A 23,110-nucleotide genomic window follows, 5' to 3' on the forward strand; every position below is an offset into this window, starting at 1 on the left:
AGGGGAGCACCAGCAGGGCCATTGGATTGTTGGATTGGGTGATCTTGGAGGTCTTTTCCAACCTGATTCTGTGAGAAAAGGAGGAGAAGAGCAGGTTTGGAATTCCTTGGAATTCCCAGGGATGAAGGAGGCCTGGAGAACCTGGCTTGCCCTGCTCTGAAAGCAAACACAACTTTTCTGTCCTCCTGGCACTCACCACACGCTGCTGCAAGGCAGAAATTCACTGACAGGGCTGAAAGGCAGAGCTGGAAACCTCCAGAGTGTTTCAGGGAAAGGGAGAACCTGGGAGCCTCAAACCACACTGAGCTGGGAGCAGAGCTCAGGGGATGAAATGGATTTCTGCTTTTTCCTCAGGGTATCCCAGGGAAGGGAATTTCTGCTTTTTCCTCAGGGTATCCCAGGGAAGGGAATTTCTGCTTTTTCCTCAGGGTATCCCAAGCAAAGGGAATTTCTGCTTTTTCCTCAGGGTATCCCAGGGAAGAGAATTTCTGCTTTTTCCACAGGGTATCCCAAGCAAAGGGAATTTCTGCTTTTTCCACAGGGTGTCCCAAGCAAAGAGAATTTCTGCTTTTTCCACAGGATATCCCAAGCAAGGGGCTTTGCACATTCCCTGGATTCTGCACTTCTCCTCCTCACTCTCCCGTGTCAATCCATCACTGGGGGCAGCCACGGGAGCTGCCAGGCCAAACATCAGTGGGAGCGTGTTTGGATTGCCCAGGAGGGGCTGTGGGATGGCACCCACCCCCCTCCAGCCCCCCAAACCCCGGGATCTTCCCCAGGACCACCCAGGCAGGGCTGCACAGGGAGCCCAGGAGCCCTGCCCACTGTGGAGCACCACTGCTCCCCAGGAAATCCATCTTTTCCCTTGGAAAAAAAACTCCCCCAGCAATCTCCTTCCTATCTCCGAGGTGTCTCCCAGCCACGGAGGTGCAAATATTTATCCATACTTGGAATTGCAGCCTGAGGCCTGGCTAAGTGTTGCCAGACTCTGGAGCAGTTGTTGTTTTAAGACCTGAACCGTGGACACCTGGCTGGAATTAATCAGGGAGCAGGGAGGCAGAGCAGAGCCCTAATTAACCCTTCCCAATCAAGGCCAAGGTCGCCGGGGCAGCCTGTGTCACCTGCCAGCAGCCTGGCCACCCCAAAGCCAGGAATGGCCCTCCCTGCTCGGGGCCAGCAGGATTTGTCCCCACAGGGGGAAGAGCAGCAGGGAGAAATGTTTAAAACCACAAAATCCGCTCCTGTCCGGGCTCTGGCAGCACCCAGGAGGAGCTGGAGCCTCTCCTCAAGGCACAGGATCCACTCTGCACCGCCTGGTTTTGGGTGGAAGGGTTGGATCATTGCAGGAGGTGGGGGATGAGGAAAAATGTCGTCATTAGATTGGATATTGGGAGAAAGATTTTCATCAAAAAATGGTGGTGGTGGAGCCCCCATCCCTGGAATCCTCCAAAAACGTGGATGTGGCACTTGGGGACACGGGTCAGAGGTGGCCTTGGCACTGCTGGGTTGATGGTTGGGGTCCATGATCTCAGAGGGCTTTTCCAGCCTTAGCAGTGCCCTGATTCCGTGGATTTCACAAACCCCACAAAGACCAAACAGCCCCAGCCCCTGCGAAGGCACCGAGCCCCCAACCCCTCCCACCCCAGCCCCTCCCCAGCCCCCTGGCTGCCCCCAAACTGCCACAAGGCTCCCGTCCCCTCCTCCAGGGAAGGAACTGACCCCAGACTGGTCCAGGAGTCGGAGCTGCTGCTCCTTGTGGGTCTCAGCCCAGATAAAGCCCAGCCTGAGCTGCCTCCAGGAGGAGCCCAGCTAAACCTGGCTTAAAGCAGAGCCAGGACAGAGCGGGGAGCCCCGAGGTGCAGCAATCCCAGGGGAATCCACGGGAATGCTCCCCAAACCCGTCAGGGGAGCTTTGCTCTCTCTGCCTCACCCATCACTGCAGAGCAATCCCTCAATCAAACTTAATGCAGCACAGAAAACCCAAATTTATAAAAAACCCCAACTTTACATCCTAAAGCAGAGGGGAGACCCTTCCTGGCCCTGCTCCTGCAGGAACTCGCCCGTTCCAGCAGGGACAGCTGCGTTCCTGCCTGCTGGGGCTTCTCACGGCCCATTTGATTCCATTTCCCTCCCTGCACAACTGCGGGAACTGGAAAAATGTGGGGACAAAATGGGTCTGGAAGGAGCTGGGAGCTGCCTCCCACGGAGGATGAGGAGGATGCTCAGAGCAGAGGAAGGGGAGGAGCAGAAGAGCAGGGAGGGAAAAGCTCCGAGGGAATATTTGGAGTGGAATTTAAAACAAATCCCACATACACAGTTCCTATTTTAACATTATGTTATAACCTGAACGTATATTTAACACACTGCTTGAGGAAATTCATACAGCATAACTTTCTAACAAATATTCATCCTAATATTTGTGAAAAGCCAATCATAAAATCCACATTTTTCACACTCTGCAGCCTGCACAGACAGCCCCACCTGAGCAGGTGAGGCAGGACCAGGATCCTCCTCAGCAGGGTGAGCTGGACACCCCAAAATCCCTGAGCCAGGCTCAGCCAGGACAGCCCAGCACAATACTGACATATAAAAAAATATTTATTTATATTTATTTTAATTTTAATTTTAATTTTTATTTTATTTCTATTTTGTTTTAATATACTACATATAATAAATTATATATTATAAATTATAAATTATATATTATATATTATATAATATATAATATATATTATATATTATATATTATATATTATATATTATATATTATATATTATATATTATATATTATATATTATATATTATATATTATATATATACAGTACTGTATACATCATATTATATTGCAATATATTACCTGTAATACATAATAAATCTATAAATATAGTACATCAATAGATTATAAGATGCTATCTAACAAAGCAGGAATGTAAATCGAATATAAATATGAAAAGTATAAATATTAAAATATTTTAATATGGTTAAAAATAAAGGCTTTTTTAATTTGGTTAGAGGCAGCTTTTTCATCATGAAAATAGATTTATTATAAAACTAGAAATCGAAATATAGACATATATAATAAAAAATAGAATTATTATAAAACAAGAAATCTAAACATAGAAATATATATTAAAAAATAGAATTATTATAAAACTAGAAATTTTTAAAAAAACTAGGCTGCGATGGAATTCCCAGAGTTAGGTTCTGGGTAAATTCACAATTCCTGCTTTTCCCTTGGAGAAATCCCGAGGGATTTTTTTAAATTATTATTATTTTTTTTTCTCGGCCTCCATCTCCTGGTGCGCGGGGACCTCTGCAGCCCGAGCCGCGCATCGCCCGCGCCGGGAGGGAGGGAGGGAGACAGGGGAGGGATCTGCTGGGAGGGATCCACAGGGATGGATCCGCGGCTGGGATAGATCTGCTGGAATAGAGCCATGGCAGGGATGGATCTGCTGGGATGGATCCATTGGGATGGAACCACGGCTGGGATGGATCCATGGCTGGGATGGATCTGCTGGGATGGAACCACGGCAGGGATGGATGGATCCATGGCTGGGATGGATCCATTGGGATGGATCCATGGCTGGGATGGATTCATGGCAGGGATCGATCCACAGCAGTGATAGATCTGCTGGGAGGGATCCTCTGGGGTGGATCTGCTGTGATGGAGCCACAGGGATGGATCCATGGCAGGGATGGATCCACGGCAGGGAGGGATCCATGGCACGGATGGATCTGCTGGGAGGGATCTGCTAGGATGGATCTATTGGGATGGAACCATGGCTGGGATGGATCCACGGCAGGGAGGGATCCATGTCATGGATGGATCTGCTGGGAGGGATCCATAGCTGGGATGGAGCCACAAGGATGGATGGATCCATGGCTGGGATGGATTCATGGCAGGGATCGATCCACAGCAGTGATAGATCTGCTGGGAGGGATCCTCTGGGATGGATCTGCTGCAATGGAGCCACAGAGATGGATCCATGGCAGGGATGGATCTGCTGGGAGGGATCCCTGGGATGGAACCATGCTGGGATGGAGCCATGGCAGCGATAGATCTGCTGGGATGGATCCGTGGCGATGGATCTGCTGGGATGGATCCATGGCAGGGATGGATCCATGGCAGGGATGGATCCTCTGGGATGGATCTGCTGGGATGGATCCATGGCAGGGAGGGAGCCCAAAAAGAACATTTTCCCTGGCCAGAGGAGCTGGGCTGAGGCAGAGCGGGCTCGGTGAACTCCCCGGGACCGCAGGGAGGCACCTCTCACTCTCTCGGGAATGATGCCCCCAAATCCCAAACCCCACATCCCAAACACCTTTCAGGTTCTCAGGGAATAATACACCCAAACCCCAAACCCCAAACCCCATATCCCACATTCCCGGCACCTTTCCCAGTCTCGGGAATGATACACCCAAATCCCAAATCCCACATCCCAGGCACCTTTCCCTCTCTCGGGAATGATACACCCAAATCCCAAATCCCACATCCCAGTCACCTTTCAGGTTCTTAGGCAATGATGCACTCAAATCCCACATCCCCCATCCCAGGCACCTTTCCCTTTTCTCAGGGAATAATGCCCCCCAAATCCCAAATCCCACATTCCTGGCACCTTTCCCTCTCTCAGGGAATGATGCCCCCAGATCCCAAATCCCCCATCCCTTTCCCCGTCTCGGGACCGATGCCCCCGACCCCCCGGTGCCCTCCTCCGCCCCGCGGGCACCGCGGACTCCGCGGCCGCTGCGGGCAGAGGCTGCGCCCATCCCCGGCAGCTCCATCCCCGGCCGGGCACGGATCTGGAGCCTGGCACGCGATTGGCGCCGCGCTGGCACAGGGAGGGCTCCGGTGCCGCCCCTCCCCGCCTGCAGACCCCCCCTCCGAGCGGATTTGGGAGCGCAGCCATCGCCGAGGGAGCGGCAGAAGCACGGAGGGGCACGAGAGCCGCCCTGAGCCCGGCCCCGCTGCCCAGCGAGCCGCGGAGCAGCGGCTGCGGCGGGCACAGCCGGCCTGGATGCCTCCCCACGCTCCTCCATCCTCATCCTCATCCTCATCCTCATCCTCATCCTCATCCTCATCCTCATCCTCATCCTCATCGCCGGCGCCGCGCGGGGGCCGCACCTGCTGAGCCGCAGCCAGGAGGAGGAGGAGGAGGAGGAGGAGGAATGCGGAGCGGCCGGGGAGGAAGGCTCGCCTTTGTTCCGCTGTGAGCGGTGAGTGCGGGGCTGGGCGGGACCCCGCGCTCGGCTCCTTCTGCTCCCTCCATGATGGAGGGGAAGGGGAAGGGGCAGGGGAAGGGGAAGGGGAAGGGGAAGGGGAAGGGGAAGGGGAAGGGGAAGGGGGGATTTTCCTGAGCCTGGGGTGCGTGGGGAAGGGAAGGGAAGGCAGGAAGGGAGGGAGAGGGGGCTCCTTGGGACTGTCTGGGAATGGCAATAATCCTGGGAATGTCAGGCCCGGGAATGGAAATAATCCTGGGAATGGCAGTCTGGGAATGACAATTTGGGAATGGCAATCTGGGAATGGCAGGCTTGGGAATGGCAATAATCCTGGGAATGGCAGGCCCGGGAATGGCAATCCTGGGAATGGCAATAATCCTGGGAATGGCAATAATCCTGGGAATGGCAGTCTGGGAATGGCAATAATCCTGGGAATGTCAGGCCCGGGAATGGAAATAATCCTGGGAATGGCAGTCTGGGAATGACAATTTGGGAATGGCAATCTGGGAATGGCAGGCTTGGGAATGGCAATAATCCTGGGAATGGCAGGCCCGGGAATGGCAATCCTGGGAATGGCAATAATCCTGGGAATAGCAATAATCCTGGGAATAGCAATAATTCTGGGAATGGCAATGATCCTGGGGATGGCAATGATCCTGGGGATGGCAATCTGGGAATGGCAGGCCTGGGAATGTCAGGCCTGGGAATGGCAATAATTCTGGGAATGGCAATCTGGGAATGTCAGTCTGGGAATGGCAATAATCCTGGGAATGGCAATAATCCTGGGAATGGCAATAATCCTGGGAATGGCAGTGCTGGGAATGCCAATCCCAGGAATGCCAATAATCCTGATAATGCCAGGCCTGGGAATGCCAGGCCTGGGAATGTCAATGCCACTCTGGGAATGCCAGCAGGGAGGGAGCCCTGCAGTGCTGGCAGCCGGCTCTGCTGATCCCAGCCCCTGGAATTCAGACCATGCTGGATTTGCTCGGGCCCAGGCTCATCCTGAGCACAGGTTCCTCCCCTCAAGGCAAACACTCCCGGATTTGTCTCCTCCAGGTCCTGCCCAGCAGGAAAAACCCTGGGAAGAGCCGTGGGCACACTCTGCTCTTGGGGATGGACAGAGCAGCCCCAGGAACCACCCCAGACCCTCATCCTCAACAAAAAAAAAATATTCCTAAATGTTCCCAGTGCTGGGAATGATCCCAGAGTGAGCTCAGGAGCATCCCAGCCCTGCCTGCAGCGGGGCCAGCACAGGAGCTGATTCCCCTTAGGGTGTTCCAGGGCAGATCCAGGCTGGCCTTGCTCCCTCGGGCAGGATCCAGCTGGGAATGGGGATCTGCTCTCCCTGGACTGGGAAAATCCTGAGCTGGCTTTGCTGGGAGCTGCAGGCCCAAGGAGTTGGGTACAAAGGTTAGAATTGCTCTGTCTGTACAGCAAAAATGTATAAAAATTATTTTTATATATGGTTCTAAAGGCCCCTGGGGTGCAGTGGGGGTGAAACCAGGATTTTTGGATCTGAGCTCGTTCCCAAGCAAGGCCAGACTGGAACACAGCCCCAGCCTTTGGCTGAGCTGCTCCAGGGGTTTGGATCAGCTGGAGCAGGAGGACTGGGGTCCCCATAAAAAAGGACATCCCTGGGACAGGGACACGCAGCAGGGCTGGTGCCTTCCATCCCACCCAGAAATGTGGATTTGGGAATGCCCCAGGGCAGCTGGCCCTGCTCTGTCACTGCAGGACACGGAATAACACAACACTGCTTTTTTGAGGTAAAAAGGGACTTTTTAATTGTTGACTTTAACATTTATGGATTTCTAAAAGTGACAGTGGATTGGAGGGTGACAGTGCCACCTCTCCACTGACACTGGACAAACTAACAGCTTCTTAAATTTTTTTTTTCTTCTATAAAAGAATGCAAAACAATAAGTTATTGATACAAAGTGTGTGAGAAAGCTCGTTATAAGAATGTAAACATCAGAAAGTTCAGAAAAACTTAAAAAATCAGGGTGACAGTGCCCTGCCCTCCCAGCCACGTCCCCTTTCCCTCAGCAGAGAAGGGTTGGTGAGGGGATTGAAACAAGAAGGGGAAAACGTGTGGGTGAGCGGCTGGCTCCAACCAGACCCACAGCTCTCACCTCCTCCTTCTGGCCCAAAATGAGTCAAGAACGCAGAATTTCACTCTTTTTTGCCAACAAGCCCACTCTCAGGCTGCTTTCCCAAGGAGTGGGGCTGCTCCCGGCTGGGGATGCTCCGTGCCAACCTCTGTGCCTCCCCTTTCCAGCCCAGCCCTTCCTGGGGGGATCTGCTGCCCCCAGCCCCTCCCCACGAGCCATGGGCACCACGGAGGCCACGCTGCGGATGGAGAACGTGGATGTGAAGGAAGAGTGGCAGGACGAGGACTTCCCCAGGTGTGTGCCCCAAAAAAACCAAAACAAAACCGGGAGAATTTTATTTATTTATTTTTTTTCCTGTGAGAGACCATCAAAATGGGAACGTCCATCCCAAATCCTTAGAAGCAACAGGAGCCTGAACTCCAACAGGGGTTCTGAATTTTTTGGAGCTGCTCTGAGTGCATCAAGAATTTGGGGGTGTTTTTGGCACGTTTGTTTTTGGCACGTTTGTTTTTGGCACGTTTGTTTTTGGCAGCCCTGCGTGGGCACGGGAAGCAGGGAAAGGAGAAGCAGGGAGATCAGGGTGGACAGAGGGATGGAGGGTGGATGGATGCACGTGGGATTTATGGATTTGTGGACTCCTTCCCAGGCCCTGGATCCAGCAGAGTCCCAGACAGAGCAGTGCTGCTGTGCCAGGAATTTCCCACCTGGAAATTCCCCGCAGCGGCTCCCGGTGGGTGCCAGCCCCGTGGGGCTCACAGGAGGTGCCAAAGTGGCACCTTCCCCCTTCAGATCCACTTCAGCAGCTGCACAGCGGTGCCAAACCCCCTCCCCAGTGAATTCCCACCCCATTCCCAGCTCGTTCCCACTCGGGTGTGGATTCTCCCTCTCATCCCAAACCCGGCTGGGCTCATCCCTGCTCCGGGGGTCCCTGCCTGGCAGCACCGGGGTGGCTCAGGGGGGGATTTCAGCTCCCTTCCAAGGCTGGGAGCTGGCTCTGGATCCTGCAGGTGCCCGGGGGCTCTCAGGGCTGGCCCAGCTGCAGCCGCAGAGCCCCAGCACTGCCAGGCTCAGAGAAAGGGGCTCCTGTTCCCCCGGGATGAGCCTGGCTCTGTTCATCCCGGCCCCAGCTGCGTCCCCGCTGTGTGAGCCCCTCTGTGCTGAGCCCACAGCACGGGGTTTGTCCTTCCTCTGCCTCCCGGGGGCTCAGCCCTTCCCGGGGGGGTGAAATTCCCTCTGAGGGCAGCGCTGCTGGAGCGCTGCCAGCCGGGTTTGTGGTGGGGAAAAGGAGAGAGGAGTGTGGGAAAGAAAGGGATGGATGGGAATCGTGGAATGGTTTGGGCTGGAAGCGGCCTCAGGACTCATCTCCCTTCCAAAGTGGGGGTTCCTTCCAGCAGACCAGAGAACAGACAGGAAATCAGGGTGTAGGGAGGAAAATATTGTCCCAGAGCTCCCCAGAAAATCCGGGATAAAGCTGGTCTGGCTCTGGGACACCTCGGCAGCACGCCAGGCATCACTGCGAGCTCTGTCCCACACCGCCCGTGCCAGCAGCAAACCACGGCCCAGCCTTCCAGGGAAAATCCTCCTGGAAAGCCCCCAGCACCACCAAACCCCTGGGAAAGGGGTTTTTCCAGGGAAGATGCCCTGGGAATGAGCACCGGGAAGAGGCAGAGGGATGCGAGCGGGGCGGGATGAGGCCGAGCCCTTGGGAGGAGCCTCCTCCGGAGGGATCGGAGCAGGAACGATGCGAGACGGAGCCCAAACAGCCCCCAGGCAAACGAGGGAAAGCCAGCTGGGTTCTGCTCGCAATAAAAATAAATAAATTGTCCTTTTGCTGCCGCTTCCCCGCTGGAAGCATTGGAATAATAGGGCAGAAGCTGCTGCATGTGGGACAGCCGCTCTCCAGCAGCTGATTTGCTGCAGAGCTATTTTTGCCTGCCTGCCATTAGCCAATCTTGCCCCGAAAAGCAGGGGGAAAAAAAAAAAAAAAGGAAAAGCCACATCCTCGACAGAGATCTGGGCCGGGAAAACAGAAAAAAAACCAGAACCCAGGCGCTCCCTGGGGGCACGGGGCGACATTCCCGGCATTTCCTGGCAGCAGCTCCGGGAGGAGCCGGGGCCGCTGCCCCGCTTTGATCCCGGCCCGGCCCGGCCCGGCCCGGCTCGGCCCGGGGCGGGGATGCCGTAAGCGAGGAGCGGGCGGCGCGGAGCGGGAGCATGCTCACTCCTGCAGCCATCCCTGCATCCATCGCTGCATCCTTCCCTGCATCCGTCCCTGCATCCCTTCCTGCATCCATCACTGCGTCCAGCGCTGCATCCCTCCTGCATCCATTCCTGCATCCATTCCTGCATCCATTCCTGCATCTGTTCCTGTATCCATTCCTGCATCCAACCCAGAATCCAACCCAGAATCCAACCCAGAATCCATCCCTGCATCCGTTCCTGCATCCTTCCTGCATCCATCCCTTATCCAACCCAGAATCCATCCCTGCATCCATCCCCGCCTCCCTCCCGCCTCCCTCCCCGCCGTGCCCGCTCCATCGCTGCCAGCAGGGCTGGCACGGGGCACGGGCACGGGCACGGGCAGGGGGCAAAGCCCCGGCTCTCGGCAGCGCTGCTCCCCCCGAGCCGGGCGCGGGGGGCCGGGGGCAGGAGGGCAGCGGTGCCAGCGCAGCAGCCTCGGGGAAGGTAAGCCAGGCTTTCCCTTCACCCGGGCTCAGCAGCACGTACCCGGCCCAGTGCCCCCCTGCTGCCCAGCTGGGTGCCGTGCCACCAAAGCGTGCCAGGCGCCAGCCCGGGTGGGCACGGGACAGCGCGAGCTGAGGGGGCACGGGGGGTTCCCCTGCTCCGGAGGGTCCCGCAGGTGCCTTGATCGGTGCTGAGCTCTCATCAATATGCAGCGAGCAGCAGTGGAGGATTATCCCCTAATCTACATATTCATAGGGTTTAATTTGTCCGCTGGCGGCGGGGAGAGGAGCGGGGCTGGGTCCTGTCCCCGTTGTCACCTCCCTCCCTTCCTGTGTGGCGGGGACGTCAGGCTGCTGGACAGCGCCCTCATCCTCATCTTCATCCTCATCCTCATCCTCATCCTCATCCTCGTCCTCGTCCTCGTCCTCATCCTCATCTTCATCCTCAACCTCGTCCTCGTCCTCATCCTCATCCTCATCCTCATCCTCATCCTCGTCCTCATCCTCATCCTCTTCTTCATCCTCATCCTCATCCTCGTTCTCATCCTCATCCTCATTCTCATTCTCATCCTCGTCCTCATCCTCATCCTCATCCTGATCCTCATCCTCATCCTCATCCCTCACCCTGCACATTCCCGGTTTGTCCCAGCAGGATTTGACAGCTCCTCCCTGGCCGGGGGAGCTGAGGGGTCCTGAGCAGAGATTTGACAGCGTGGACGGGTGGAGTTGGTGGGGTTTGGTGAAGAATTGTCAAACACAGATAATTCCAGCAGGCAGAGCAAGTCCCAGCTCCAGTTAAAGGGAAAAGCACCCGGGAGTGCCCAGGGGGAGGCTCAGGCACAGCAAATCCAAATTCCCACTTTTCTCAGCCCAGTGTGGGGCAGGAGCAGCTCCAGCAGTGCCAGAGGGTGCCAGCCATGCCCTGGGGGTTGATTTCAGCAAGGAAAACTTCTCAATTCGTGGATGCCTCCAAGATCTGACCAGGAGGCTGCAGGAGCTGAGCACGAGGGGCTGCAAACCCCAGCAAAGGAAGGGTGGCTCCAAAAAATAGGGATTGCATGCTGATGCCTGGATTTTAGCACGGAATGAACCCAGTTCCAACCCTCAGCAGGGGCTGGGAGTCACCCGGGGGGGCTGAGGTGACAATTTGGGGTCATGGTCCCAAGCAGAGCCAGCAGCAGGAGCTTCCTGGGGAAGCTGTGGAGCTGTGGATAAAGTTGTGCTGGACTGGGGTGAAATCATCCCAGATTTCACTTGTGCCCATCCCAGAGCTCTGCCAGGGACAGGGATAAAGCCCTGGGCACAGGGGGTGCCCTAATGAGGAGCCCCAGGGCCTGGCACTGCCCCTCAGAGTTCCTACAGAGGGAAAATGGGGATAACACAGAGGAGGAGGATGCTGCCAAGGTCACGGGGGTCAGGATTTGTTCCCTGGCTGGGATTTCATCCCTTGGGATAGTCTGGAGGGGATTGCAGAGCACACCAAGCCAGGTCCTGGGCACATTCCTGAGGGAATCTTCAGGTGAGAGAAGGGAAAGGGCAGAGCACAGGCGGGGTTGGGTTTTTTCCCTGCTGTCCCCATTCCCTCAGGATGATTTCCCCCTACATTTCCCCTGCTCTCTGCTGTGTTTTTGTCCCTGCTGTCCTGCAGGCCTCTCCCAGAAGAGACAGGGATGGAGTCACTGGGAAGCCCCACGGAGGACGAGACCACGTCCTGTAAGTGCCAACTTCTGCAGAACCCAGGGCAGGGAGAAAACCTGGCATTCCCCACAAGAAAAATAAAAATTCTGACGTGGGAGAGGAAACCAGCAGGGATTTGAAGTCGTTCATCTCTCCTGAGAAGCTGGGGGAGGAAATTGGGATTTCAGGGGTTGGGGCACTTCCATCCCAGTGCTCCCAGTCTGACCCACCACCCCGAGGGCTCCAGGTCCGTGTTCCACCAGGAATTATCCAGGTGGAATCCTTGCTCTGTAACTCCAGGAGCAGCACCACGTCTTGGAATGCCAGGCTCTTTTTTGTTCTAAGGTCAGGGTGAATAAAACTCAGGAGACATTTGTTTTGAAGTTTATTATCTTTATTTATTGCAAAGCTGTGAGATGTGAGCTGTCTCTAACCAGTCTAGAATATGAGCTAAAATTTATTCAAGGCTATTAAGTATTAATTATTTAATAAACAGTTGATACCTATATTATTTATGCTCCTAACTCAATTATGATTACTTGAAACCTGCAGCACAGACATCTTTTACCTAATCAGAGAAAACTGAAGAAGAAGGAAAAAGAAAGTGTAAAAAAGACAAATAACCTACACCCAAAATTCTCTATCTTGGCTTCTATATATTACTGTACACTAAAACCTCAAATCTAAATTTTTTTACCTTGTGAGACCACACAACTCTGTCCAAACTACACACACCCTGGCAGTTTTCTTTTCCTTTGAACTGCAGCTCCCCCCAACACTCTGAACTTTAACGGGGCCCATCGGAAGAGGAAGACCCTGGTTGCACCTGAAATCAACATTTCCCTGGACCAGAGCGAGGGCTCCATCCTCTCCGACGACTTCCTGGACACCCCAGATGACCTGGACATCAATGTGGATGACATCGAGACTCCTGATGAGACGGATTCCCTGGAATTCCTGGGCAACGGCAATGAGCTGGAGTGGGAAGGTAAAAAGCTGCTGCTGGGTGAACTTTTCCAGGGGTTGGGGTGGTTTTTTGCCTCGTTTTAAAGATTTTTGACACAATTCACCACCAGCAGCTGAGGACTGATAAGCAGAGAGAGATTTTAAAGTTGTTTGTATAATATTTGGGCAGCAGAGCAAGATGAAAACCTGATGGATTGTACCCTTTTCTGAATGGTTAGAGAAATTTATTCAAAGGGGTAGAAAATGGTTAGACAGGTTTATACAAATTTATACAATTTATACTGTATTTTTCAAAGTTATCACAACTATTTTTATGTGTTACCAAAAGAAAATTGATGAATAAATTGGCCCAGAGCAAGGCTGGAGGCGAAGCCCCACCAGAGCATCGTCCCTGGGGTCCCCCCAAAGCTCCTCCCAATTCCTCCTCGAGGCAGAACTCCTTGTCCCTTTCCCAGACGACACCCCGGTGGCCACGGCCAAGAACATGCCCGGGGACAGCGCAGACCTCTTTGGGGACGGGGGCACAGAGGATGGCAGTGCCACCAACGGCCGCCTCTGGAGAACCGTCATCATCGGCGAGCAGGAGCACAGGATCGACCTGCAGATGATCAAACCCTACATGAGGGTGGTGACACACGGAGGTGAGCCCGCTCCCCGGGGGCTTTGTCCCTCTGGGTCACGCTGGAGGGGACACCAAGGCTGGCGGGACGCTGTTGAGGGGGGAAATCATCTTTGGGGGAAATGTTTGGGGTTTTTGGTAGCTGCGCGCGGCAGAGAAGCACAGAAGTGCTCAGATGGTGATAAAATATTTAGTGATTGGAGGATTACCATCTGGAGGGGCTGTGCCAGTCCCTGAGGTGCTCCAGGGCCCACAGGTGTGCTTCCAAAATCCAAGCAAAGCCAAGGAACAACCCAGCTTTAAAACCCCCAAATCCTTCTCTGGGTCATTACAACCAAACCCAGGAGGAAATCTCACAGTGAAAAATGTGTGAACAGAGAAACTCCCTCTTGGAGCTGAGCAGGGACACAAAAACCACGCCAGGGCCAAATTTCAGTGCCCTTTCCCCTTGGCAGTGCCCTTTCCCCTCGGCTGTGCCATTTTCCCCTCGGCTGTGCCATTTTCCCCTTGGCAGTGCCATTTTCCCCTTGGCAGTGCCATTTTCCCCTCGGCTGTGCCATTTCCCCTGGGAATTGTCACTTCTGGGTTTTTTTCAGGGTACTACGGGGAAGGTCTGAATGCCATCATCGTCTTTGCTGCCTGCTACCTCCCGGACAGCAACCTGGCTGATTACCACTACATCATGGAGAACCTGTTCCTGTGAGTGCCGGGGGAGCCCCACAGCAGCTCCCGGTGCTGGGCACAGCGGGAACCTCAGCTGGGAACGGGCTGGTGCCAGCCCAGCACTGCCAGGCCAGCTCAGCTGCAGCTGCTGGCACTGGGGGGACACTGGGGCCAGGTCTGAGTCCAGCAAGGCCAATGTGGCATTTTCTGGGGTCCCCTGTGGCAGCAAGGAATGAGTCTGATTCCATGGTTTTAGAAGGTTAATTTGTTATCTTATTGTATGATTTATGTGATTGATATGACATATTATATTATATTATATTATATTATATTATATTATATTATATCATATTATATTATATTATATCATATTATATTACATATCTTATTACATATTATATTACATTACATTACATGATATGATATGATATGATATTATATGATGTGATATTATATTATATTACATCACATTATATTATATTATATTATTCCATACTATATTATACTATATTATATTATACCATATCATATTATAGTACAATATAATAATATCATATCAATGATATCATATAATATCATATTATACTATATTATATTATACTATATTAATTTTATTTATTATATTATACTATGCTGCACTAAACTATACTAAAGCACAGAGAAAGGACACAGACAGAAGGCTAAAAGCTAATAATGAAAACTCCTGACTGTCTCTTCCAGAGTCCCAGCACAGCCTGGCTGTGAGTGGTCGTTAAATTAAAACAATTCACGTGTTGGATAAACAACCTCCAACCACATTCCAAAGCAGCAAAACACGGGAGAAGCAACGAGATAATTACTGGTTTTATTTTTCTCTGAGGCTTCTCAGCCTCCCAGAATGCTGGGCAGAGAGGATTTTTCAGGAAATGTGCTGGTGGCACCCAGGCAATCAGACACTCCGTTAATTACGGCCGGGATGGAATCAGACCCAGGCTGGAGCTGCCGGGCAGGGAGCGGAGCAGGGCACAAAGCGCTGATCCCCGAGGGACACCCCGGGACCAAACCCCTTCCCAGCCTGCCGGGACAGGGCCTGGAGCCGTCGCAGAGCCCTTGAGGGAGCCCAGAGGAGGTTGGTGGGTCTGACGGGTGCTTGGCTCCGCAGGTACGTGATCAGCAGCCTGGAGCTGCTGGTGGCTGAGGATTACATGATCGTGTACCTGAACGGGGCCACGCCGCGCCGCAGGATGCCGGGCCTGGGCTGGCTCAAGAAGTGCTACCAGATGATAGACAGGAGGTGAGAATCCTGCTGGGGGGGCCCCTCCAGCACTCCCGGGCCTCTTCAAAGGAAAATCAGACGCTGCTCTTCAACAGGAATGAGTCGGAGCCAGTCCCACTTTCCACTCCATCCCAGCTGCTGGAATTTACCTCAAAGTCACCTCCTTGCACTCCCCTGCCAGGGACAGGGACACCTCCCACTGGCCCAGGCTGCTCCAAGCCCCATCCAGGAATATTTTGATTTATAATGATGTTATAACATCATTATAAATGATATTCTAGAGAGCAGAGCAGAGCAGTGCTCCATATCCTGCCGGGCTGGGATGGGCTTCCCAAGGGGTTTTAGCTGGACAGAGCCAGCTGAGGCTGGGCAGCACCTGCCAGGGCCCAGCACAGCTCAGGGCAGTTCAGGAATGTCCTTGGAGTGTGACTCTGTCCCCTGACCTGTCCCCAGGCTGAGGAAGAACCTCAAGGCCCTGATCATCGTGCACCCCTCGTGGTTCATCCGGACCGTGCTGGCCATCTCCAGACCCTTCATCAGGTGAGCACAGCGGGCTCGGGCTGGGGGTTTGGAACCGCAGGGTGATGGAACATCCTCATCCTCAGTTTGGAGGGATCCACAGGGACCACCCAGGCCAGCCCCAGCCCCTGCACAGGCACCCCAACAATGCCAGCCCATCCCAGAGCGGTCCCAGCGCTCCTGCAGCCCTGGCAGGGCTGGGCTGGCACCATTCCCTGGGGAATGCAGTGCCCAGCTCCCTCTGGGGGAAGAACCTTCCCTGGGATCCATCCCAAATCCCAGAACCTTCCCTGGGATCCATCCCACACCCCTGAACCTTTCCTGAGATCCCAAATCCCAGAACCTTCCCTGGGATCCATCCCAAACCCCTGAACCTTTCCTAGGATCCATCCCAAACCCCAGAACCTTTCCTGGGATCCATCCCAAACCCCTGAACCTTTCCTGGGATCCATCCCAAACCCCAGAACCTTTCCTGGGATCCATCCCAAATCCCTGAACCTTTCCTGGGATCCATCCCAAACCCCTGAACCTTTCCTGGGATCCATCCCAAACCCCAGAACCTTTCCTGGGATCCATCCCAAATCCCTGAACCTTTCCTGGGATCCATCCCAAACCCCTGAACCTTTCCCTGATCCATCCCAAATCCCTGAACCTTCCCTGGGATCCATCCCAAACCCCTGAACCTTTCCTGGGATCCATCCCAGCCCCTGGCCCAGCCCCAGCCATTCCCTGGGGTTTAATCTCACAAATCAGATTTGAAGCTCCCCCTCAGCCAGGGGTGAGCAGGGTGAGGCTGTCACTTTTCCTGCACCCCTGGATCCCCGCAGTGCCACCTCCAGAGGTGCCCCAGGAGCCGCTGGGCTGTCACTTCTCTCTGTGTCTCTCTGTGCAGTGTGAAGTTCATCAGTAAGATCCAGTACGTGCACAGCCTGGAGGAGCTGGAGCAGCTCATCCCCATGGAGCACGTGCAGATCCCAGACTGTGTCCTGCAGTGAGTGCCACAGGGGCCGGGGCTCTGGGGAGGGCCAGCACCAAACCCTGCCAGGCTGAGCCCAAATCCGTGCCTTGGGGAGGCAGAGCCTGGGCAAAGCCGGGCTCAGCCAAGGCAGAGCCCAGGCTGTGGCAGCTCGGAGCTTCTGCCACCCCAGCAAACACCAAACGGGACTCAAAGGGAGTTAAAAGATGTTTTGTCTTTGTTGCAGATATGAAGAAGAGAGGATCAAGGCCAGGAAAGAAAGGTGAGATGGATTTGGGGAGGGATGGAGAGTGGCTCCTCTCCAAGGCCCCAGAAAGGCACTGGGGTGTTCCTCCTTCCCACTGGGGATGGGTTCCCATGGGGTTTGTGTTTACAGGGCAGAGGAGAAGCAAGACATGGCTGAGAGGGAAAGGTAAGGACTCTGATTTACCCTTTCCTCTGATTTATCCTTTCTTCTGATTTACCCTTCCCTCTGATTTCCCTTCCCTCTGATTTATCTTTCCTCTGATTTATCTTCCCTCTGATTTCCCTTCCCTCTGATTTATCTTCCCTCTGATTTCCCTTCCCTCTGATTTCCCTTCCCTCTGATTTATCTTCCCTCTGATTTATCTTCCCTCTGATTTCCCTTCCCTCTGATTTACCCTTCCCTCTGATTTATCTTTCCTCTGATTTCCCTTCCCCCTGGTTCGCCCTTCCCTTGAGGAGCCTTTGGGGTTAAGAACAGCCCCACGGCTTGGGAGCACCCCTGGGATCCACCAGGACATTCCCAGAGTGCTCAGGAGCTGATAAGGGCTGGAACTGTGGGGAAAGGAAATTCTGGAGGGGTTTGGAAGATAAAATCCTTCAGCAGGATAACGTGGCCCTGACCAGAGGGATGCAGCCTCTCTTATTCTGATTCCTGATGGGGAACAGGGAAAGATCCCCTGGATGAGCTGAAATATCCCAAGAAATGTCCAGGAGCTCAGGGCAGAGAGGGGGGATTGATTTGTGCTGGAGATTTATTAATTTTATGCGCTGGAGATTTATTTATTTTTATTTTCTCTCTGCAGCAGGCCCGTGCCCCCAGCAGAGGACCAGGAGACCAGGTTTGAGCTCTTTGTGTGGCTGGCACACATCCTGTGCCATTTTGATCCATGACCAGGAAAGCCAAGGCTGGCTTAGGCCCAGGATCCCCCAGCCTGGTGTCACATTGTCCCCTCTGCCACCCTCGGTGTCCCCAGCACACTCCTGTGACCCCTTTCACCAAATTCACCCATTTCTTTTGTTGGTGTGGTGGCAGTAATCACATTTTCTGCCTCAGTTTGCTGCCTGAAAACCCCTCCTGTCTCTTTTCCCTGCCCAGCATGTCCTGAGTGGGAGCAGCACGAGGAGTGAGCAGAAGGAGCAGCCTGGCAGTCACCCACCTCAGCGGGGACCAGAGCTTGCCACCACCTCCTTCCACGTCCTGCCAGCCCTGGAGCCTGCCTCCTCTGCCTCCAGACGCAAAGTCCTTTCACCTTTTGGGAATCACTTTCCTTAAAAAAAAAAAAAAAGAAAAAAATAAGAACAAAAACCAACCAAACCCCCCAGAAATCGAAGCAAGAGCAGCACTTTACAGGACAGGTTCTGGTGTGTTGTGGGAATATCTGTGGAGAGCGTTGGCACAGGGCAAACACTCACTGTGTATCCTCGGAGTAAGGCAAGAGCATCCTCCAGTCCGTGGATCTCCAGCCCAGGAAGAGAATTTATTTTTGGTTTCAGTTATAAACCCTTCGCTCGCTGCTGGCCAGCACGGAGCCCTCTTGTTTGAGCTGCACCCCCAGTTCCTCCAGGACCCCCCAAGAGCTGCCACCCCCGGAATAACCACCCAGGCAATGGGAAGGGCTTTTCCCTCCTTTTTCCAGCCCGTGAGTTTCCTCCTGAAGGTTCCAGGTGCCCACAGCCCAGGCAGCACTGCCAGCTCCCAGCACCGCTCTGGAACTCATGCCAGCAGGAAATCCCAGGGGTTTTCCACGGTTTTTCCATGTTTTTCCAGTTTTTCCATGTTTTTTTCCATGGTTTTTCCACAGTTTTTCCATGGTTTTTCCACGGATTTTCCACGTTTTTTCCACGGTTTCTCCACGGTTTCTCCACGGTTTTTCCATGGTTTTTCCATGGTTTTTCCATGGTTTTTCCACGTTTTCCCCATGTTTTTTCCTGGTTTATCCCATCCAGGCGCGTGAGGCGCTCTGAAGGGATCCCACAGAACCTTCTCGTGAGGGCACCCACCCCCGAGGGGTTTGGAAGGAGATTTCCAGCACGGGGAAGTTTCCCAGCCCCGTCTCCGTCTCGACGTCGCGCCGCCGGACAATCGCTCGCTGCTGACCCCTCCCAGGGGCTGCTGGAATTTTGGGAGGTTCCCTCGGGAGGGAAATGCTCATCCAGCAGCGTTCCAGCCTGGAATGTCCCCCCGGAGAGGGCAGGACACCGGGCTGGCTGCCCAGAGGTGCAGGTGGGACTTGGACCCTCGGGATTCGGGACTGGGGCTCGTGAGGATTCCGTGAGCAAAGGAGGGCGGAAAGGAATGAAGGAACAAATTCTGGACAAAGTTCTTTGGGAATTCCTGATTTCTGAGGCACAGCCAGCTCGCGTGGCTTGGGTGGATCCCTGGAAGGGCTCAAGGCCAGCCTGGGACAGTGGGGGTGTCAGACAGGGTGGCACTGGGGGGGTTTCAGCTCCCTCCAGATCATTCCAGCCTTCCCTGATTCCATAATCAGGCCAAACCCTTCTCAAACAGCTGCGGATGAAGAATTCCCTGCCTGTTTCTTCACTTCATCGCCCCTTTCATTCTTCAGCTGAGGAATTCCCTGCCCGTTTCTTCACCTCAAGGAGAATTCTGGCAAAGCAGGGTTTTTCCTGAAGGTGGGGACGGCTCCTCTGGGCACACAACGCTGCTTTTCTCCTCCTTGCAGTGACCAAATCCACTCTGGATGAGATCCTCCTTCCCCCGGGTGCTCCAAGGAGGCACCAGAAGTGCTTTTTAACCTTAATTCTCATTTGGGACCTTCTCCTCACACACTCCAGCCACGGATGGAAAGCAGAGCACTGCGCCCACAGCACCAACCCAGAGGCTGAAGATGGGAAAAAAAAAAAACAATTCCACATTCCATCTAAAAAAAAAGATTAAAAGCACCAAACAAGCTCATTATAAACCAATTATTGACAAAATATTCCAAGTTGGAAGGGGCTTGGAGCACCCTGGGTGGGATTTAAGGTCCTTTCCACCATCAGTGACCCACGCTGGCACTGCAGGGGAAGTTTGTAATTGTACAACAATCAAGTGGATAAAATGTGGAATTACGGGGTCAGAATCCAGCTCTAGGAAGGGTTTTGTGCATCAAAAAACGTTCAAAAATGCTGCTGTGATGGAAAAGATGGATGTGGGAGACAAGGAATGCAAATCTCCTTTCGTGAGGCAGCTCTGGATCCACACCAGAATGGAATTTGCTTTTTTGGTTCATTCCTTCCCAAAACCACTCTGCACCTTCAGGAAAAAATAAAAAATACAGAATGAGCAGCTCTGACAATGAAACTTCACCTTTTTCCAAGAAATTCCTTCAGAGCAAGGGAATTTCAACTGGGAAAAGGACAGATCCCAAGTTTCCCTTCACGAGATGGAGGTGGGCAGATGTTTCCATAAAAAAAAATCAATTTTTAACGTCTTGGAAGCGATTTTTTGGTTTGTTTTGTTTCAAAAAGTGCACTTTGTGATGGAGCACCCCACGTGGAGTGCACTAGATTTTAATTTTTCAGTTTTTAAGCATGTAAAGTTTATCTTCATGGATGGATGGATGGACACATGGATAAAGTTTTTATGTCTTTTAACACAGAGAAGAACCTGCAGCCCCATCAAGGAGAAATTAGAAACGTCAAAAGTGCATTTTATAGAAGAAAAAAAATTAATTGTCATTAATTATTTCAACCTAGCAGAAAAAAAAGAAATTAATTATCATTCATTATTTCAACCAGTGATTTTAGGTGTTGATTGTAAAACAAGAAGTTACAAATTCTTGGAAAAACATCCAAAAAAAAATGTCCCTGTCCCAAAGGTGGAGTGACAAATCTCAGCTGGATGGGGAGAAATCTGCACTGCTGCTGCTGGAAGTGCATTCCCAGCGGGACTGTGACCAGTATATAAATATATAAATATGTTTAAAGAAGAAAATGAAAGAAACTTCATCCCTTTAGCAATACTGCTGGACTGCTCGGTGCCCCAAACGTGCAGAAAACCACCCAAGATCTCCATTTCCGAGTTCCCTGGATTATCCTGAGCACTTTCTGGTCTGATTTGACTTTTCCTGAGATTTTTTCTTCCCGGTGAATCCGTGGGAAGTCACATTTTAGCTGCAGAAAAAGTTCTTTTATGCCCCCAAATCCTGGTGTTTTCACTCGTTGTGTGTTTGATTGCAGGACCTCAATCAGCTGAAAAATCCAATTTTTTCCTGTTCAGAGCAGGAATTCCCTTCCCCTCTCTGGGAGGATTCATCCCCAGCTCCAGAAACTCCAACTTTTCTGGGTTTTCCAGCCAGATTTGGGACAGGAATTGTTGCTGTGGTTCCCAAGGAAGGCCCAGGAGCCACAGCTGGGATCCTGCTGAGGATTCCGGGGCAGGAATTCACCCCAGTTCCTTCTGCCCAGCGCTGTGTAATGTCAGTGGATATTTAGAGCTTCCCTCGTGGTGATTTCTCCATCTTTATCCCCCACAGAGGGGCAGAAAAGGTTTCAAAGGCAGCAAATCCTCTTTTTTAGAGGATTTCCAAAGTCAGGAGTCAAGGCAGGCTGGTGGTGATGAGCTGGGCCTGGAGCAGGAGAAAGGGACAAAAACCCACAAAAAGCACATTTTTCTCTTTTTTATTTCCCTCCTTCCTGGCAGCCAGAAGCGCAGCGGGTTTTGGTAAAGTGGAATTCAGAGCTCACCACGACAATAAACCACAGGTTTTGGGTTTTTTTTTCCTTTTTTTTGTTCCTTTGCAGCCCAGCCCCACCTGCCAAACGTGTGAAATGTCATTTTCTGCAGTGGTTGTAATGAGGTTTGTGCTAGCCCCGAGTTTTGCTTTGTGTTATTTCCATCAAATCTGTGGATATTCTATTAAAACCAGACTCATCCTTCAGCCAAGCCTCCCTTCTCTCAGTAGATTTTATTTAGGATTTGGCTTCATGTGGAAAATATGAGGGAAATTCGTTGTGTGGAGGTTGTTCCTGGGAGAAAGGCATTCCGAGGAAATTCTGACACTGCACAATTCCAAGGGTTTTACTGAAATAACTCCTGCTCTGGAGGATTCTTTCCCAGTTTCCCTCAGCTTTAGGAAAGAGCCATGGAAAAATTGCCTTTCTTTGGGTTTCTGCTCATCTCAGGCTGTTTAATCTCACATTATTTTTACACATCTTTTTATAATCCAATTCATACCATGACTGGAAATTGAATTATTAAAAAAAAACAACCCAAAGCCACTTAAATGGGAAAATACCCAAACCCCAGGAACCCCTTTTTTATTTGTAATATTAATATTATTAATAGTTAATATTATTTCATATTTAAACCCCAATTATTTACAGTGAGTTGTCTAATTTGAGTGGGTTTAGACAAATCATTAACATAATTAATGAACTGGAAATAGAAATATACACAAGTCTAATCCTCTAACAAGCACTGCTGTAGTCATGCTGTGAATTCTTTCAGGAAGTGCATATTAATTGAAATTAATTTTAAATTAGGCCTGTAAATTTGTACAAAGCAGATTTTTTGCCCTGATTTTATTTTCTCCCAAAAAACAAAATCCTATCAGGATCAATACCAATTTTTTTTCTGCTCATCCTCTGCTTTTTTTGTTTAATTTCTATAGAAAATCTTTTTGGGGTTGCAATTTTGTAGCTCAAATATTCAATTTATGGCATCAACAACCACGTGGGAGCTTTGGGGTGACCAAATTGGGCTTTGCAGGGCCTGAGGGGGCTCCAGGAGAGCTGGGAGGGATTTGGGATGAGGGACGGAGGGACAGGACACAGCGAGGGCAGGGACGGCTGGGATTTGGGGAAGGAATTGGTCCCTGGGTGGAATTAAAAAAAAAAAAAAAGCCACAAAAAAACAGCAAAAAACCCCCCCAAAAACTGAATTTAAATTCAGCCCTGTGTGGAATTAAAAAAAAAAAAAGGGGGAGGAAAAAAAAAAACTTGGAATTTTAATTTGTCCCTGTGTGGATTTAAAAAAAAAAAAAAAATTAAAAAAAACCCAAACAAACTCAAAAACTGAATTTAAATTCAGCCCTGTGTGGAATTAAAAAAAAAAAAAAAAAACACAAACCAAAAAAAAACCAAAACAAACAAACAAACAAAAAAAAAACCACAAAGAACTTTAAATTTAAATTCAGCCCTGTGTGGAACTAAAATTAAAAAAAAAAAAAA

The 23,110-nt window shown here is 51.7% G+C and overlaps 1 protein-coding gene across 2 annotated transcripts; it reads left to right on the plus strand.

Moving 5' to 3' along the window:
- Positions 1-4,860: 4,860 nt before the first annotated feature.
- Positions 4,861-21,824, plus strand: ATCAY (ATCAY kinesin light chain interacting caytaxin). Of its 2 annotated transcripts, XM_064396310.1 has the most exons (13): positions 4,861-5,214; positions 7,499-7,625; positions 11,664-11,728; positions 12,459-12,680; positions 13,114-13,299; positions 13,874-13,976; positions 15,082-15,213; positions 15,649-15,735; positions 16,607-16,705; positions 16,917-16,952; positions 17,067-17,102; positions 17,740-17,775; positions 18,033-21,824. In XM_064396310.1, exons 2-13 carry the CDS (start codon positions 7,549-7,551, stop codon positions 18,040-18,042), a joined length of 1,089 nt encoding a protein of 362 aa, XP_064252380.1. In that variant the 5' UTR covers positions 4,861-5,214; positions 7,499-7,548; the 3' UTR covers positions 18,043-21,824. The 2 variants fall into 2 exon arrangements, with proteins under 2 accessions (XP_064252380.1, XP_064252381.1); XM_064396311.1 differs by lacking the exons at positions 4,861-5,214; positions 7,499-7,625 and adding an exon at positions 7,682-10,016.
- Positions 21,825-23,110: the final 1,286 nt, after the last annotated feature.

The sequence above is a fragment of the Passer domesticus genome, chromosome 21 (genome assembly GCF_036417665.1).
Source record: "Passer domesticus isolate bPasDom1 chromosome 21, bPasDom1.hap1, whole genome shotgun sequence".
In the NCBI taxonomy this organism is placed as follows: Eukaryota; Metazoa; Chordata; class Aves; order Passeriformes; family Passeridae; genus Passer; species Passer domesticus.